At 40.8% G+C, this 18,826-nt stretch overlaps 4 protein-coding genes across 8 annotated transcripts in view; 1 reads left to right on the forward strand and 3 right to left on the reverse strand.

The window, feature by feature from the left end:
* The window catches only part of LOC103517659 (tetratricopeptide repeat protein 28-like), a 5,574-nt gene extending 1,419 nt beyond the window's left edge, over positions 1-4,155 (reverse strand). Inside the window, exons 1-6 of the mRNA XM_026829679.1 lie at positions 4,022-4,155; positions 3,077-3,296; positions 2,134-2,365; positions 1,678-1,822; positions 569-778; positions 159-368 (exon numbers count right to left, since the gene is read on the reverse strand). Of these exons, the coding sequence (XP_026685480.1) occupies positions 159-368; positions 569-778; positions 1,678-1,822; positions 2,134-2,365; positions 3,077-3,296; positions 4,022-4,155 (1,151 nt within the window). The remainder of the gene's footprint in view (positions 1-158; positions 369-568; positions 779-1,677; positions 1,823-2,133; positions 2,366-3,076; positions 3,297-4,021) is intronic.
* Positions 4,156-4,636: 481 nt separating this feature from the next.
* LOC103517660 (tetratricopeptide repeat protein 28-like) lies at positions 4,637-7,906 on the reverse strand. Its single transcript, XM_026829680.1, has 6 exons — positions 7,838-7,906; positions 7,401-7,668; positions 6,463-6,599; positions 6,341-6,407; positions 5,738-5,930; positions 4,637-5,235 (listed from the first exon to the last, which is right to left on the reverse strand). The coding sequence occupies exons 1-6, from the start codon at positions 7,904-7,906 to the stop codon at positions 4,905-4,907; spliced, it is 1,065 nt and encodes a 354-aa protein (XP_026685481.1). The 3' UTR covers positions 4,637-4,904.
* A 19-nt stretch (positions 7,907-7,925) lies between these two features.
* On the forward strand, positions 7,926-10,196 carry LOC103517661. Its single transcript, XM_008482706.1, has 4 exons — positions 7,926-7,935; positions 9,042-9,287; positions 9,705-9,928; positions 10,035-10,196. Exons 1-4 carry the CDS (start codon positions 7,926-7,928, stop codon positions 10,194-10,196), a joined length of 642 nt encoding a protein of 213 aa, XP_008480928.1.
* An 887-nt stretch (positions 10,197-11,083) lies between these two features.
* On the reverse strand, positions 11,084-17,597 carry LOC103517654 (NAD-dependent protein deacylase Sirt4-like). 5 transcript variants are annotated; one of them, XM_008482696.3, is made up of 5 exons: positions 17,466-17,597; positions 16,297-16,802; positions 15,947-16,105; positions 15,365-15,529; positions 11,084-12,104 (listed from the first exon to the last, which is right to left on the reverse strand). In XM_008482696.3, the coding sequence occupies exons 2-5, from the start codon at positions 16,747-16,749 to the stop codon at positions 11,946-11,948; spliced, it is 936 nt and encodes a 311-aa protein (XP_008480918.1). In that variant the 5' UTR covers positions 16,750-16,802; positions 17,466-17,597; the 3' UTR covers positions 11,084-11,945. The 5 variants fall into 5 exon arrangements, with proteins under 5 accessions (XP_008480918.1, XP_026685476.1, XP_017303024.1 ...); XM_026829675.1 differs by having other exon boundaries at positions 17,566-17,595; XM_017447535.2 differs by having other exon boundaries at positions 17,416-17,529.
* Positions 17,598-18,826: the final 1,229 nt, after the last annotated feature.

The following is an 18,826-nucleotide window of genomic DNA, read 5'->3' on the forward strand; positions in this document are numbered from 1 at the left end:
AAAAAAAAAACCTTTGGGATTTTTTTTTTTTCCCTTTTTCAAACCCCTTTAAAAAAAAAAAAAAAAAAAAAAAAAATCATCTCAATATAGGGGGGAAAAGGGGTTATGTTGAAAAACAATAAAAGGAAACTTAACAAATTAAAATTAAATTAAATTACCTCACGCTTCCGTGTCGAGAGCCCGTGGCACTCCCAGCACCCACACTCCCCACCGAGAAGAGAGAGCTGAGCGAGTAGTTAGACGAGTTGAGTAGGTGATTCCGAGCGAGCATGCGAGAATAGCCGACACTTCCCGAGGCGGGCCGATCATCGAGGCGGTCGCTTAGTTCGTCCAGGGCACACCAGGCTTCGTCTGTATCCGTGTCCAGACTGTGGAGCGAAAGGAAATAATAGTATTACAGTAGAACCTCGAATATTTCAACTAATTGGGACCGAGGGTAGTTGAAATAATCGAAAGTTGAAATAATTGAAATTCGGTATAAAACAATGGAAAAGGGGGCAAAATTTAGATACAAAAGAACAAAATTGTTAATAAATACCCTTAACAAATTAAAATTAAATTAAATTACCTCACGCTTCCGTGTCGAGAGCCCGTGGCACTCCCAGCACCCACACTCCCCACCGAGAAGAGAGAGCTGAGCGAGTAGTTAGACGAGTTGAGTAGGTGATTCCGAGCGAGCATGCGAGAATAGCCGACACTTCCCGAGGCGGGCCGATCATCGAGGCGGTCGCTTAGTTCGTCCAGGGCACACCAGGCTTCGTCTGTATCCGTGTCCAGACTGTGGAGCGAAAGGAAATAATAGTATTACAGTAGAACCTCGAATATTTCAACTAATTGGGACCGAGGGTAGTTGAAATAATCTAAAGTTGAAATAATTGAAATTCGGTATAAAACAATGGAAAAGGGGGCAAAATTTAGATACAAAAGAACAAAATTGTTAATAAATACCCTATTTTGAACAAATTTTGGGGTTGAAATAATCGCGTTTCTATATTGTATCTATTATAATGCTTTATTTCAGGTCTGGCTAGGTTCGAACCCCTTCTAGGAGCCGTTATTTATAAAAGCGTATCTTTAGAAAGGTTTCAACTGGGCTTCGATCTTGGAAGGATCATTCCCCAGACTCAGGCTGCCGGAATGGTTATAGGGATATAGGGACCTTTAACAGGAGTAGACCAGCCTGAAATTTCCCTAGTTAAAGAAATAGCAAAGGTTGAGTGCGAAGAGCATCCACTCGTGAAAATTTTGTAGCCAAAACCAAATGTCTGCAGAAAGCAATCACTCTCTAGGGCTGATTGAGAGACTGATGAAAAACGCCGACCCCGAAAAATACGGTAAACGGCGAAGTAAAAGAAGAGGGCTTTAATTAGACTGTCGAAATAGGAGATCCCTTTATCTCAACAGTTATTTAGGGAGGGAAATTTCGGGCGGTCAACCTCCCCTGTACACATAAGTCCCCCACGAAGACTAAATTGGTCTACTTCCTGTTTAAAGGACTTTCATACTTAGAAATAGCCTTTATTAAGGATTTTTTTTTTTTTTTTTTTTTTTTTTTTTTTACAGAAGTGCAATAATGTTTAAATAGAAACGATGTTATTCCTTTTCAGCCTTTTTTTTCCACAACAAAAGATACATAGGTACTATTTTTGACACTGGTAGGCTCACTTTCATACTTACACAGAATTTATCCCCAGACTATCTCGAATACTTTGAATGTGCTGATCCAACACGGGTGCTGAATTAGACAGCGCCTCGTCGCTACCGGCCGCTTCTTTGCTGTCGACGTCGCTACTCAAACTAGTCTCGTGGAATTTGACGATACCTGTCACACACACAGAAGTTATGTCACAATAGAATTAGAGTAGGATTACACTCAATCACAAAATTACCTAAGACAGTTCGAAAAATCTCCATAACTTCTACCTTTTCAATGTGGATGGTATTTAAAGGGGACATACCAAATATTTTTTTCAATCATATGTACAACATATTGTTGGCCAAAATGATCATTAAGGTTTCTTTTTATGGCCTTTCTACGTTCAAGACCTTTCAGTGAGAATTCGTTCTGCTTCTGAAAGTTTCCCGAGAGGGAAATACACGTCATCTCGACTGCTATCATCTAGTCTTGTTTACCTTTGCCGGGTACTATAAGCCAGGAGTACAAATACCCCGCCGTCAGACTGTAGTACAATACACAGGCTTTCTGCTTGTTCACCAGGTCCATAAGGCAAGACGGAGTTGCTGCTTGATTCAGCAGAGAGCCGTGACCTTGACGTTGAATCAGCAGATCTACAAACGTACGCGTGCGACCTCGCTCAGCAATCAGCAGGGCTTCGTCCGGTTTATTCAGCAGCACTAGGATCCTCTGAGGAAATAAAATTATGGTGAAATTTAGACTTTGTCCTAATGTTGTTGTTGTAGTGGCTTTAGCTTGCGCCGAATGGTGGTGGCAGGGTAAAGAAAAGATATCTTTTTGTATCTGCCATACACCGGGGTGATGGTCTCTAGCCATGTTTAATTGGCTCGTCCTGAACCGCAGTCAACCATCGTGAGGACTTGTGCTTAGGTATTCTTTAAAAGCAGAGAGAACCCTTTGAAACTGCCAGCTAGCTAGGCTGGTTAGGGTTAGCTGTTCTCCTTCCTGTTTATAGTCCCACAGCCAGACGCTAGTCTACTCTCTGTTTAACATCCCCTAGCCAGACAAACTTTGTCCTAATAGACCACGTTAATTTGGAAGTTTGACTTATGGCCGAGGCCACAAAGTGAGTTTAAACTCGGTTTAATTTTATCTCTCGGATTAAGCAATCTGTTTTATCTCGCTGGGGGACTTTAAACAGGGAGTATACCAGTCTGAATTTCCCTTGCTAAAGAGATAGCAAAGGTTGAATGCGAAGGGCATCCACTGGTAAAATTTGCAGCCAGAACCAAATGTCAGCCCAAAGCAATCACCCTAGTTCGGGCTGATTGAGAGGCTGACGAAAAACGCCGACCCCGTCTGTACACGGGAAAAGGCGAAGGTAAAATGAAGGGTCACTCTTTTCACACCACTACACACCAAGGCATGTGAGTCACTCACCTGTAAAGATTGATAGCAGTCGGTCTGCAAATCAAACAGACACAGCTTGTAGTCTGTTTCGCGTATTCTCGTCTCAGTTCGGATGGATTCGAGTAAACTCGCCGCCTGCTCGAACTGCGTTCGGGAGTCTTCGAGATGTCCCGCCGACCTGAGAAGACGTCTCCTATGTTGCCCAGAGCGCGGAATTTGCCTGGCAGATTCTTGATCATATGGGCGATAGCTAGAAAAGATGGATTAAAATATAGAATAGACCCTCCTGTTTATACTGCAAGAATGAGACTGAAGCCTTCTGTGCAAGAAGAGACAAAAAATCTACAAGCCTTCTAGCTTTCTACAATATCGATATCAACTCTTATTAATTCACTTAAATAATAATAATATGTACCTTGGAGCCACTTTTGCATTAGGTACTTCAAGGTACATTCTTTTACATCCATGCCTATCCAAGAACGGAAAAGTTCGACCAGAAAATGTCCACCCAAGGGAGGTCATTTAAAATGCCCCGGGTTCGATGCCCACCATCAAAAAAAACTCATTTTTTGAATGCAAACATATTTTTTCCTCTTTTTCTGGAGTTCTCGTGTTGACTCGGCACCTACAAGGAAAGTATTGTGTCTCTTCTCACCCATCTAATGAGAGAGGCATGAATGAGTACACGGATTTCGACACAGACCACACAAAAAAAAAAAAAAAAAAAAAAAAAAAAAAACAAAAAAAAAAATTTTTAACAAAAAACCGGGGGGAAAAAAGGGGGATATAAAAAAAAAAAAAAAACACCTAAAAAAATATTTCAGTAACGAAGCTCGGGGCAAACAGCTGGTATACTCATAGGTGCCATTCACAAAGAGCCCACTCTGAGGTGAGGAGTCTGAGGCTTAGATGTGGGGGGAACTGCCCCAAACGATGTGTTAACCTTGTACGAGTCTACGATTCTGGTAGGTATACTCACGCGTGCCATTCGGTTTGGTGCAGGTCGCGGGCAGATCAGCTTCGAAGGGCGCTATCAGGATCTGGTAGAGAGCATGCAGAGCAGGCGGGGACTGCCAAGCGCTAGCCCCATTACTGGCCGTATGACTCATTGTGGTTCGTCGGGACCTGTAGAATTCATGAGAAGAAAATAATGAAATATGAAAATCATCTCAATATAGAAAAGACAGACAGACACCGAAGCGAATACAATAGCCCGTCCACTATACCTTTTTTTATTACTATCGTGTAATAATAAAGGAATGACGGTCTAAAAAACAGACAACGGGACCTACAAAATTCATCAAAAGAAAATAATGAGGAGGAGAAGAAGAAGAAGAAGAAGAAAGAGGAAAGATAGAAGGAAGAAGCAGAAAAAACAGATTAAAGGGAATATGTATTGGAAATAAGGAAAATATGAGGCTGTTTTGGTGATGTAGTGGTGAAGACACTCGCATGATACCCAAGAGGGTGTGGGTTCAATCCCAATTGAAGTATGGGATTTTGTCAGTATTATTTGAGGATTGAACCTTTCCGAACACTATAAATAAGCATATTTTACTTATTTGTGTACCCGTAACTAAAGATCTTAGCAGTTATACCTACAGTGACGTTAATGACGTTATGAAGCTTATTTCTGCATCTAGGGATATACAATATATCAATCTTTTATTAGACAAACTGCTCAACTATTGAGTTGCCAATTGACACAGTATACTAAGTCAGACACAAAATGTTATATATTTCAAAGAATTAATTTGACGATGTGATTAGTACACTAAATAAGGAGAAAGATAAAAACCTAGTACAAAGGTCAATGTGCATCTAGGGAAATATGGATTAGAGAATCAGTGTAGCTAACCTAATTTTCTTTTACGATCACATATTTCTTTTGCTCTATCTTACCTAAACTAGTAAAGGCGCTGATCTTAGCGAGCTTATCATTGCTCGTGGTAGCGATACTCAAATGTTGCTCCTGATACTTGATAGCCTCGTCCAGATTGCCCATAGCCTCATGCACACTAGCGAGGTTCCCGCAGGCGCGGGTTTGGGCCGCGGTTAGGTCTAGGGAGAGACCGAGTTCGAGGTCGGTCTGGTGGTATTGGAGCGCGGTTTGGAACTCGCCCTTTTGCTGATAGACGTTTCCGAGGCCGCACACCGCGTCCGATTGTCCCACCTTGTCGTTGAGCTCTCTGGAATAGCGGGGAGAAAGAGGATTAATGTTGTTGTTTTAACGGGATGGGCATGCTACGACCCAGACCACATGCGTCTAATGTAGCAGTTGTTTCATTGCTACGAAATAAAAACGTCGGTGAAACACCCATCTTAAAAAAGCTTAGCTTTCAAAAATAAAAGTAAAAAATAGTTCATTCCTAAAGGAAATTTAGTTCAAAACTTTGAATATTAACTCCATACCCGGTGGATTAATCAGGGGCATGATACACCCTAGGAATGTATCACACATAGCTGACTCAAAACCCACGGTATATGAACAAATGAAACTGTCAGACGACATGAAAGTACAAACAGGTTTATGAAGTTCAGGATGAGCTAGATACCTATCTAGATGGGCTTAGGCTTAGACTTGTTCTCTTGAAGCCTGGCTGGGGAACATTAAACAGGGAGCAGACTAGTGACAGACAGAGCAATATTGGACCGTGCCTGTTCAAAGTTACCCACAGTTACAGTACATACCTAGCAATATTGAGCTGATGCTCCAAACACGATGTGGCCTGTTCAAAGTTACCCAGGGAGGCGTGAATATGGCCAAGTTCCCCATAAGCTGAAGCTTTGGCTTCATTATTGTTAAGTTCATGTGCCATTACTAGACGTTTCTCAAAACAGACCAGAGACTGCTGTAGATTGCCTAGCTGTTTGTGTGAGTGACCTGCAAAAATAAACGGATCAAGAATTTAGCTTTCGCTTCAACTCACTCAATTGCAGAAAAGTTAATTTTAGGATGTACAATTTGTACATAGTTCAAAAGTATCCCTTGGCCAAGAGTTAAAAAGTGTAAGGTTCAGACGATATTCCGCTGTTTTTCAGGGCAAAAGTCACTTTTTTCTGGAATAGGTCCTCCCCAGAGGTTTTGTAAGAAAAGTTCATTTTAGGATGTACAATATGTACATACGAGTAGTTCAAAAGTGTACCTTGGCCAAGAGTTGATAAGTGTAAGGTTCAGACGATATTCCGCTGTTTTTCAGGGCAAAAGTCACTTTTTTCTGGAATAGGTCCTCCCCAGAGGTTTTGTAACAAGTCACTACAATTTTGCGGAGAGAATTCAGTATTGGTATTTACCTAGTCCTCTATAGGCTCTCTCCAGATCTCGGCAACTCTTCAACTTCAGACCAATGGCGAGATGTTGCTCATGGCATTTCACAGCCTCCTCTAGGTCCCCCAGGTTTCCAAAGTTAAGCTACATTGAGCGTGGTTGGTATCCAGATGCCATAAGCTGAAGCTTTGGCTTCATTATTGTTAAGTTCATGTGCCATTACTAGACGTTTCTCAAAACAGACCAGAGACTGCTGTAGATTGCCTAGCTGTTTGTGTGAGTGACCTGCAAAAATAAACGGATCAAGAATTTAGCTTTCGCTTCAAGTCACTCAATAGATCAGTTGCGCTCACTTGGGTGGTGTTTCAAAGTCATAGAGCAGGAAAAATGAGGACCAACGGAATTTTTCTTTTTCTTCCACGACTTCTAGATCCCGAGATAAATCGATTTAAAAAATGTCGGGAAATCGTGAACTTTGACGTCACGGCATACGCTCCCGTTGGCGATGACGTCACATCAAATGTCCCGAGCAAAGCTCTCCGCAGGCAACGCATTAATGTGTTTGTGCGCATACATTTCTGCGCAGTTCTTTCTGCTCCTCTGCTAACGCGCTTGCATAGTGGCGCTACCTAGCGGACAAAAATAGCAACTGCGTTAAGTCTGACGTCACAAATCTTTGAACTCTTTCATTATAAAAATTGAATTTTCGACCTTTTACAGTTATTTTTTCGGAGTTTTGACCTCAGATTTGGATTTTTCCCAACTTTTTACATAGGAATCGACCATTTATGCTCTCTCCAAGTCTCGGCAACTTTTCAGTTTCAGTCCAATGGCAAGATGTTGCTCATGGCATTTCACAGCCTCCTCTAGGTCCCCCAGGTTTCCAAAGTTAAGCTACATTGAGCGTGGTTGGTATCCAGATGGTACTTACCTAGTCCTCTATAAGCTCTCTCCAAGTCTCGGCAACTTTTCAGTTTCAGTCCAATGGCAAGATGTTGCTCATGGCATTTCACAGCCTCCTCTAGGTCCCCCAGGTTTCCAAAGTTAAGCTACATTGAGCGTGGTTGGTATCCAGATGGTACTTACCTAGTCCTCTATAAGCTCTCTCCAAGTCTCGGCAACTTTTCAGCTTCAGTCCAATGGCAAGATGTTGCTCATGGCATTTCACAGCCTCCTCAAGGTCGCCTAGTGCATCGTAACAGTCACCCAGGTTCCCAAAGGCCCGGCCTTTGTCTATGAGGGCCGTGTGGGTGGACACTTGCTCTAGGGTGGCCAACTGTTGCTCGAAGTGACCGATAGCCTCCTCATTATTTATTTTTGCTGTTATATTCAGATTTTTAACTCCAAAAATGTACTATATTTGAGGGTTCCAAATTCAGAACACAAAGTTGGAGCCCAAATCTTGTGAAATGCTATTTCGCCAGATGGAAGGGTAAAACCCTCGTCACTAAAACCGGTTTTTTTTCCTTTCGATTTTTCTTTTCTTTCGAGTAGGTTCAATCGAAAAAAATCCCTATTCCTACCTCTGGCTCTTCTTCGGGGAACAGCATACGGCTAGTGGTGTTAGAATGTTGAGCTGCACTATCTAGCATATCCCCGGGTGAGAGTACAATGGCTGAAAGTTTCCATGATATGTGGGTAGCCAAATGAATACACTCCGCCTCACCTGAAATAAAATGGATCAGTTAGCTTGGTTGGTAGCGCGTCTGCTTTCTAAACTCTAGACCGCGGGTTCGATTCCCGCCCGGGGCGGATTTTATCCTAAACTGATAATGTTCATTCTCGGAACGGCTGGCTTTCTCCTATCCTGTCTTCCTTCTCTCTTCAATTGGGACGATAAGTTAACTGGACTGGCAAGTACAGTAGAATAGGCAAAAAGTTTCTGGCAGCTTTAAAATCAATGCACAGGATTTAACGAAATGATACAACGGTAATAGCACGTTTACTGCAAATGTTCCCAAAAGGGTCCGGATGGGTGATCAACTGATCATCTGTGCAAATCGCCTGACATTAAAAGTAAAAGAAGAAGAAGAAGAAGAAAAAAAAACATCACAACTTACCAAACAGAGCCAGCAGTGCTTGCAGCGCGAACGACACGGGCCTTAGCGAGGCCGACTTCCCCGGGTGTATTTCTAGTCCAATTATCAAGAAATCCTTTTCTAGTCCAATTATGCTTTTTTCAGGACCTGCCTCCTCAATCAGCCTGGGGCAGGGAAAAGCCAACACGTGATTGCCCAAATGGTCATCTATCCGAACACGCCAAAACTGCCAGCCTAGTTAGCTTGGTTGGTAGCGCGTCTGCCTTGTAAGCGCTGGGCCGCGGGTTCGATTCCCGCCTGGGGCGGATTTTATCCTGAACGGATAAGGTTCGTTCTCGGAATGGCTGGCTTTCTCCTGTCGTCCTTCTCTCTTCGCTTTCGGGACGATAAGCCCTTAGCAGTTACAGTTCCCTCTAATCAAAAAAAAAATAATAATAATAAAATAAAATAACCAATGTGCTTTAGCCACTGGCTGAATTCCATTCATAAACCAACTTTTTTGCTTCCTCTCTCCCCAGGCACCACACTAAGCTCGCTGTCCAAGCTCATCGCTCACTCCAGCCTCGTCGCCGACGACATTATCGCCGTTCTCCGTCTTCTCCTCTCTCGCTTCTCGGACACAGCCTCTCCCGAGACCGTAGACCTCGCGTTAGACGTGAAGCTATGGCATGTCCCCGGGGTCCATGAGCTATTGGCCTCGCTCGGCCTGGATCTGATGGGGGTCTATCTCGCTTCTCGGACACAGCCTCCCCCGAGACTGTAGACCTCGCGTTAGACGTGAAGCTATGGCATGTCCCCGGGGTCCATGAGCTATTGGCCTCGCTCGGCCTGGATCTGATGGGGGTAGGGGAGACGGAGGTGACTCTGCGGCCGGGGAAGTCGGCCTCGCTAAGGCCCGTGTCGTTCGCGCTGCAAGCACTGCTGGCTCTGTTTGGTAAGTTGTGATGTTTTTTTTTCTTTTCTTTTAATGTCAGGCGATTTGCACAGATGATCAGTTGATCACCCATCCGGACCCTCTTGGGAACATTTGCAGTGAACGTGCTATTGCTGTTGTATCATTTCGTTGAATCCTGTGCATTGATTTTAAAGCTGCCAGAAACTTTTTGCCTATTCTACTGTACTTGCCAGTCCAGGTTACTTAGTTGGTAGCGCGTCTGCCTTGTAAGCGCTAGGCCGAGAGTTCGATTTCCGCCCGGGGCGGATTTTATCCTGAACGGATGTTCCTTCTCGGAACGGCTGACTTTCTCCTATAATGTTTTCCTTCTCTCTTCGATTTGGGGACAATAAGACCATAGCAGAGTGCCCTCTATCAGACCTCTTTTTAAAAATTCTTTTTTATATTTCGTTCCAGACACCCAAGAAGCCCCGAAGTCTCTCTCCCTCGAGTCCGCTTCCAGTCTCGAATCTCTCGCCTCGCTAGGGGCAGAAGAAGAGGCCGACCATCTCGCCCCCATGCTCCCCATCACCCCAGCCCCACCTCCGCCCCTGCTTAGACACACGGGAGGTGCGTTCACCTCCTATGTGAGAAGGCGGGGGGAGCCGGATGGGAGAACCAGTGTGGAGACCAGCCCTCAGGTGAGTGATCCAGGGTTTGATTCCCGGTAGCGTCGATTTTTTTCTAATGGCCGATCTTACCACTGAGAGTTAACACAGTTGTTGTTGTTTTTAACGTTTCCGACAGTATCAGCTTCACAATTCCGTTTCTAAATCTAGGAACTTCGCCACCACCACGGGATCAGTCCAGAGGGAGGTTGGATCCAGAGTTGTGGGTTTGGATGGGCAGGAGAACAGGTGCCAAACATCGTGGTTGAGACTGGCAGAGAGGACAGGTGTCTGCTACTGAGGGGTCGAGTCTGGCCTTGTAGTTGTTAACACAGTGTCAAGGGTTGTCTGGCTAGGGGACGTTAAACAGAGAGTAGACTAGTGTCTAGCTATGGGACTGTGAACAGGGAGGAGTACAGCTAACCCTAACCAGCCTAGCTAGCTGGCAGTGGGTTCTCTCTGCTTTTAAAGAACAATCAATTAAACACAAGTCCTCACGATGGTTGACTGCCGTTCAGGACGAGCCAATTAAACATGGCTAGAGACCATCAACCTGGTGTATGGCTGATATAAAAAGATGTCTTTCTTTATTCTGCCGTTACCTGCCTCGGTGGTGTAGTGGTCAAGGCGCTCGCCTGGTAAACAGGAGGGCGTGGGTTCAATCCCAGCCGAGGTATGGAATTTCTCACCCCCTCCATCGTGACAGAGGTGCATTCATAGGAGAAAAAGTAGCAGATGAAAACCTTCACAGCGGTAAAAAAAAACATATACATATATATATATATAAAAAATCCCACGAGAGAAAAAAATCCCTCTCACAAGGGTTTTATTCCACGAAATTGTATTCAGTGATGCTTACTGTGTGAAATTATATCGCACGATGAAATGACTTTTTCTCCACTGAGGCCACCCCTTCGTGACATAAAATTGACAAAGTATCATCTTAATTTACAACCATTGATCGGTGGCGTAGTGGTCAAGACGCTCGCCTGGTAAATAGGAGGGCGCGGGTTCAATCTCAGCCGAAGCACAGAATTTTATGCTCATTTATTTAAGAAATTGACCACATAATGGAGCTCTAAGGGTTAGGTGGTAGAGAACGCCTCTAGCGTTATAATAGACCCTGCGATTCTACCAAAGATTGTGAGCGCCACAGAAGTATAAATACTTTTATTTTTAACAAATTAGTGAACAAATAACATGGTTATATTGGAAATAAAATAAAACGGAGGTACATTAAAATGAAAATGTCATGCAATAAACGTACAACGAAGAAAAAAATAATAACCTGTTAATGTTAACATTTTTCATGTACATACTGTAATATTGAAAAATAAACACAATAATAATAATTCCATCTCAATATGAGTAGGGTACTAATTTTCATCGCCTCTAAACGAGATACGAACCCCTGTTCCCCGCATTCCTAGAGAGTTCCCATTATGCACGACACGATTTTTTTTCCCCCGAGCGGCAAGTGAGAACGGGCCTTAATTTGCATAGATAAATATTTGTAAAGAAAGTGCCATGTAAACATTTGAGTGATATAATGTCCCTTTAGTAACGTGTGCTTTAAATAGTCAAATTATAAATAACTTTACTGTTAGATTATGTACCTACGTATGTAGGTATGCTGTTTAATGTAAAAAAAAAAAAAAAAATCGTGAACATAATTATGTATTTTTTCCCGATATTTGAATAGTAAATTAATGCAATACATTTTATCTATTGTAAATAACAATTACAATATTGCACAGTTGTATTCTATCCGTTCTCTAGTTTTTGATCTTCCTTTTCTTGTATCCACCCTAAATACCTATTGTTTCAAAAGATAAATAAAATTTGTAAAATAAATTGAAATGTATGAAAGAACACTTTCGGTTGTCATTTTTCCCCCCCAAGTTCAACATCACCGTAGGTAGTAGGTGTTACCTACAGCCTTATGTTCACTCTGAACGAAATTTTCTTCGTCCAAAGTTGCATTTTTTTAAAGGCCTAAGTACCTGACCCGAAGTGATGCAGTTTTGAAGTTATTTATTGCAGCAGTCTGTCATGATTGGTCTTTACGTAACGAGGCCAGTACTTGACTACACTTGGCATCTACTTTAAGCTGAGCCAGACTATCGCCTCGGGTGGGACCTATGTTGACAATAGCGATGGGAAGATGAAGATCAGTGGCCTCCAGAAGAATACGGTATCCGGAGTATACCTGTGAAATATTCAGTAAAAATTAAAGTCAAACACGCCAGCCTAGTTAGCTTAGTTGGTAGTGTGTCTGCCTTGTAAGCGCTAGGCCGCGGGTTCGATTCCCGCCCGGGGCGGATTTTATCGTCTATGAGTATACTATTTCGTAGTTTTTAGTAAATAATTACCTCTATCCTACATGTACATACCTTAGATACTTTTTAATATGAGTAAATATAATTATGTACCTGATATAAGATATATAACAGCTCCATAATTGTATCTAGGATTCTACGTCGCAGATTTGTCTCGTACATAAGGCGCAATGTACGTATACATTTAAAATCTCCATAGGTAGGTACAGGTATTTACTAGAAAAAATCTAATGAAAAATCTTTTTTAATTACCTACACAATATTGTGTTCGAAGATTTTGACGCCTCATTGCCAGTCAACTCACCTCATTTCCCATGTTGCCGATGGGAAATGAAACCAGGAGACGTGTCAGCAGACACATTTATATAAATACTCGTAAAATGGTGAATACCCCATTTCACATTTGCATATAAAACTCTCTTATGCCTCGTGATTGTACTGACGGGTCATACAAATTTCACCCTTTAGGTAGGTAACGGGGCGAAGAATAAATTCATGGCATACGTTTTAAGAGTAAACTGTTAAAAAATAAGACGTTTTAGCTGACAGTATAAGCAAGGTATACCTGATCCACTTATGTAAAACTGGCTAGCCTAGATAGCTTGAAAGGTAGTAAACCTGAATTGTAAGCTCTAGGTCGTGGGTTTGACTTCCGCCCGGGGCGAACTTAATACTAAACAGATCAGGTTCGTTCTCGGAAAGTCTGGTTTTCCCTTATTCTATTCTCTCTTCGATATCAGGACCATAAGACCTCCGTTGTTACAGTTGCTTCTATCAAACCTCTTCAAATAGAGCCAGCCTAGTTAGCTTAGTTGGTAGTGCGTCTGCCTTGTAAGCGCTAGGCCGCGGGTTCGATTCCCGCCCGGGGCGGATTTTATCCTGATGGGATAATGTTCGTTCTCGGAACGGCTGGCTTTCTCCTATCCTGTCTTCCTTCTCTCTTCGATTTCGGGACGATAAGACCCTAGCAGTTACAGTTCCCTCTGTCAAACCTCTTAAAAAAAAAAATCTTCAAAGCCTTCTGATTGGTTGATTTCAAACTTTTTGGCCAATCAGATATTCCTAATACAAGAGTTACACCGAGTTTAACCTATCGGGTTCGATTCCCGCCTGGGGTAACCTTTATAGTTTAAACTATAAAGCGTTATCTAGTTATCGTTTTTGGGACGATAAGACCCCCGTTTTTGCAGATCCCTCTATCGAAACTCGAAAAAAGAAGGAAAAGGTAAATGAAACCTTTATTATTATTATTATTATTATTATTATTATTATTTTCAATCTTAAAAATAACTATTTATTATTTGTGAAAAAAATATGTGTCGAATTTTTTCACTATAACTCTCGAATTGTTTCACTTTTTTCGATTGATTTATATGTATTACCTTTACTCTAAATATTTATTATTGACTAGCTAAAAGCCCACTCCGAGGCTCAAGTGTATTGGCAGACAGCCCTAGAGGATAAACCCACCAGCTTCTACGAATTATTGACTAACGCCCCATTCTTCTCCCTCAGGTAACGGGCACGCCACCGTGCTACGCCGCGGCATAACACACCAACCCCTCCCTCCCCTTCCCCCGTCCCGAGCGCCTCCCTCCCCTCCTCTGCCGTCAGACCCTCCACCCATTCCTTCCTCGGCGCGGAAACCGCCTCTCCCGGGCGCCAAGAAATCTCATCCCCCTGTCAGCGTGATAATCCCTCCGCCCGGGGAGACGATGTTTGCGCCGGGCAAGGAGAAGGCACCCCCGCCACCTGCGCTGGACGCGGGGAATACGAGCACGATGACCGGTGAGTTGGATTTACTTTAGAATCGGTTTAACTTCCATATTTTTAGCTTTTAAAAGTTCTTAGTTTCCTTTATTTAAAGGAGCAGAAAGGAGCTTTATAAGAGGCATAATTGTGGATGTACATATAAAAAAAACAATTAGAATAGAATAGAATATACCCTGCTTATACTGCCAGAATGAGACTGAAAAGTCCCTTTACTCCCGCAGTCTAGGCAAGGTCTCATGTATTTGGTACAATATTTTCAAAAATAAATTACAATAAACCCTTGCTTAAATAAAAAAAAAAAAAATGTATTTTGTAAAAAATTTTCAAAAAAAAATTACAAAAAACCCTTTCTTAAAAAAAAAAAAAAAAAAAAAACAATTAGTATGGCTTTGCTATAACTTTAGTAATAGAAAGTAAAAAAAAAAACTTCTTCAAGAAAAATACGGCTCTAGTAACTATGTAGGTACCTCTACTATGAGACCTTTATTCTACATAGGCCTGAACATCAAGCTATCTTTTACTGGTACTTTTTTTTACCCTATTTTACTGTCATTTAATTGTTTGTTTATGGGATGACCATGTAGGAACTTGTTATCAATTTGCTATATCAAATCAACACATCATATCCATGTAAACTCCAAATTCTTTCATTTCCAGGCGGCATTCAGGACGAAATCCGCGCCACTCAGCTACGCCATCTGAATCGGGAACTAACCCCGAGCATTTCCGAGGTCTATCACGAGCGCAGCATCGGCCTAGGCTTAGCCCCACCCCTTTCTAAGCTCCTCCTCAACCCGAATACAGCCGAGAACAGTCGAACGAGCTCGTGGCTCAACTCCGCCGCCCTGCAGAGGTAGGTGAGAATGAATGTCCTTTAGGAATGCCACTTTTATTAGAGCGAAAAAACATGAGAAATTGGTTTGATTTTCCATTCAAAATCCCTCTAAAAATATATAAGAAGTCAACAAAATTTCAGAAGGTATTCAAAAGAAGTCAACTAAAATTCCAGAAGGTATTCAAAAGAAGTCAACAAAATTTCAGAAGGTATTCAAAAGAAGTCAACAAAATTTCAGGAGGTACCTATTAAAAAGAAATCTACAAAATTTCAGGAGGTATTCAAAAGAAGTCAACAAAATTTCAGGAGGTATTCAAAAGAAATCTACAAAATTTGAGAAGGTATGAAGAGATGAAATAAATGTCCACTAGTACCTACCTACATAATTACCTACATGTACTTATTAGGTCTACCCCCTTTCTTATCAGATAACATTTGATTCTAATATCAAGCTAACACTGCTCCAAGCTACAAGGTAGAGTGCTAAGCTAACTAGCTTAACATTGACTTTGAAAAGCTTACCGTTAAGGAAGAGCCAAGCACAAGTACCCCGTCACAAGATCGGACCAGATGATCTATCTTTTCCATCCGATGGCGGGGTATGTTGTCTCCAAAGAACACAATGTCTGGCTTGAGATCCCCGTGGCAATGGGGACATTGGGGAACATGGAATTTCGAAATGGTTTCCTGCAAGGAGAAGAACCAATAAAATTACTGTCTGTGCAACAGACCTGAACAAAAATGGATGTGGTACACAACGGATCAAGAAGAGACCACATTAACATAATAATGGGACTGAAAAGGAGCATTATTCTGACCCAAAATCGAGATTTCAAAGTTTAGGACTGAGATTAGGTAGGTAATTCAGTTTTTTTTTCTTTTCTTTTGGTGATCTTTTTTACCCTTCAATCAGCTACAAAATCTCACATTAACCTCACCCAGCCTGAGCGGGACCAGGAAAAGCCAGGAGTATGTTCACCCATCCAGATACCAACCATATGCAACATTGCTTAACTAGTGCATCCAACATGTTATTTTTATTCCTCAATCTTTTTTTTAAGAGGTTTGTTTGATAGAGGGAACTGAATTAATTGTCATACTTACTTCACTCATTTCCACGTCACCATCAGGTCTCATTTCTTGGCTCTCAATCATCAGGTCTGGATTCAAGTCCTCGAGAATTTTCTGAAACTTGTGACGATCTATCTCATAATCACAGCCAAGGCACATGACACGAAATGCAGTACCATGCATCTCAATCACCTAGAAAAGACAAAGTAAATAAATGATAAAGGTGGTGGAAAAAGGTATTAATCAAACATTTTGTTTTACTTAATTTCTAGATACCATAAATCAATTTTTTTCCCCTCTCTAACATTTGGGCAAATGTACTTGTTTTTAAGAATAGGTACAAGGTTTTTTTTTGTTTATTATATAATTAAGGAGATGCTTACCTTCTTGTTCCCTGCTTTATAATGTAATCCATCTACATTCTGAGTGATTATATACGAGAGTTTCTCATTGTCCTCCATTTGTTTGAGTGCATAATGATTTGCATTTGGTTGGAATGAAGAAAACCGAGGCCATCCAACAAAATTCCTTGCCCAATAACGTATTCGTACTCTTCGAGACTTAAGAAAATCTTGAAACTGCACAGGTCTTTTGTCACTGCGGGCATAGAGTCCAACACCTTCAGATCGGTAATCTGGAATACCACTCTCTGTGGAAATGCCAGCTCCCGTAACCACAAGGATTTTGTTGTACTTCTCTATGAATTGTTTCAATTTGTTAATGTCACTTTCCTCAACAGGTTTATGTTTTGGTATGAAGGAAATTGATCGGGATGTAACATCTGGTGGCACTATGAAATGTTTGAAGAAAAGTCTTTGGATTCTGCAAGTTGTCATTTGACCGTTTTAATTTTAAAGAGACTACTTGAATAATTATAACAAGTAGGTACCTAGAAAAAGCAAATTTAAAAATGGTGCTTGTCAAAACACTGAGACTGGGTTATAAAACTTCAATGATTTTAAATGATATAACTTACTTTATAGTTAGGTGAGTAGGTACTTATAATAGAAAGAGAAAAACTGGTAAGTTAGGTAAGTGATTCACCTTTTGAATAATGAAGAAGTAGGTATAATTCAAACACACAATGATACCTACAAATATCTATGTAAAACCAGTATACAACCACAATGTGTTAGTTGTAAATTGCTTCTTTGGTAGGCAAATGATTCATATCATAGCTTGATATTTGATATTTTGGGGTTGTTCAGTATTATTGACAAAGGGGACCATCACAGAAAGGCCATTATTATTAAAAGAGTATAATATCTTAAAAAGTGGTGTGCATGACACATGACAGACCTCAGTGAATCAACAATCGATGACAAAGTACTCTGTTGCTGTACTCAAATGATCAAATTAAATTAAATAGTTCTTTGAACTTTGTTTAACATTTGAAAAAATTACAGTTAGGTCTGTGGTATCAGTTATCAAGTATTTATTATTAGGTACCTAAATTCTAAATTTAAATCCTCTGCAATGAAGGAGAAACAAATCTTTCTTACTTTCTTATAACTTTGCACTACCTACAGAACTACCGGGAAAGAATTCTCACCTTGGAAAAAGTGTATTGTTATCGATAACGGATCTGATAAGACATAGGTAGAGAACGCTTGGAAATTACATAATTAATTATTTATTTATTAATTAATTACCTTTTCCTCTCATTAAAATGAGAAAAACTAGCAAAAAAGTGCAAAATTTGCAAAAACCAAAAATACAAAAAGTAAACAAACTGATAACCAGTCAGCTGATAAAATTCAAAAACAGCTGTGAAAACGTTTCCGTCACCGTTGATTCCGTTGGGACGTAAATACGTTCAAAATTCCACCGTTGACAAAAATACGCCTATGAAAAAAAATACGCTTACTTTTGAAATGCGCGCGAAATCTGAATTTTGAATTTAAAATCGGAAACGTGGACATCAACGCGTATTTTATTTTGTGGCGACGTTGGAAAAAAGTGAAAATTTTTCCATTTCGTCCATTTTTTGTATTTTATTATTCACTTCCCCTCCTTTTCTTTTGGATATTTTTGGATTTGAGTGAAAAATTTTTCACCTCTGTTGGAAGAGAAAAAAACTTGTATCATTTTGTCGCCATCTTTTTTTTCCAACAAATCCACTTTTTTTTCATTATTAGCATTTGAACTAGTAAATGGAAGAAGAAATCAGCTGACTTTGCATTTTATTATCCAGAACAAAAAGCACTGTGGTGGGGATAAAAAAAGTGACCACAGTGGAATATTTTGGATTAGGAAAAATTTCCATTTCACATAAATAAAATACCCCTTGAATTCAACACACCCCCGCCGTCTACAATCAGCGATCATCAAGACTCTATATTCATCAAGCCCCAGCTGAAGTGGATATTGTGCAGTTACATGTGACCGCTATACAAAAACCTGTTCATCATTGAGATTGAGGACAAAGCTCATCTAACAAACCATTTTGAGTTTGCGTGCTTATATTACCAGTAAAATAACAGCACGAAAAGCTGACATCATCATCATCTGTTGAGATTGAGGAGAAAGGACATTAATTTACGACTTAAGATGTTAAACATCATTGAGCATGGTCAGTATCTGGAAAGGTGACCGTCTAATGAGTGTTTTGAGCTCAGAAGGTCACAATAACGTACGTAATTGAGCTTAATTTTTTCATCGGGAATCAGACCACCCTATTTTCCCGACCAAACAACATAATTTACGTAGACTTAAACAGGGACTGTTCAGGTTAGAAACAACTGAATAAATAATGACAGAATCTAGGTAGGTATATACCTTTATACCTGTATATATTTATTACATAAAAATAATAACAATAACATATTTTGACTGATAGTTATACATAAAATGATCGTCTGTTAACTTAAGGGACAGTTGGTCTCCACCCAATAGGTATCTCTCCTAAAATGT

The sequence above is a fragment of the Diaphorina citri genome, unplaced genomic scaffold (assembly GCF_000475195.1).
Source record: "Diaphorina citri unplaced genomic scaffold, Diaci psyllid genome assembly version 1.1 scaffold1920, whole genome shotgun sequence".
Taxonomy (NCBI): Eukaryota; Metazoa; Arthropoda; class Insecta; order Hemiptera; family Psyllidae; genus Diaphorina; species Diaphorina citri.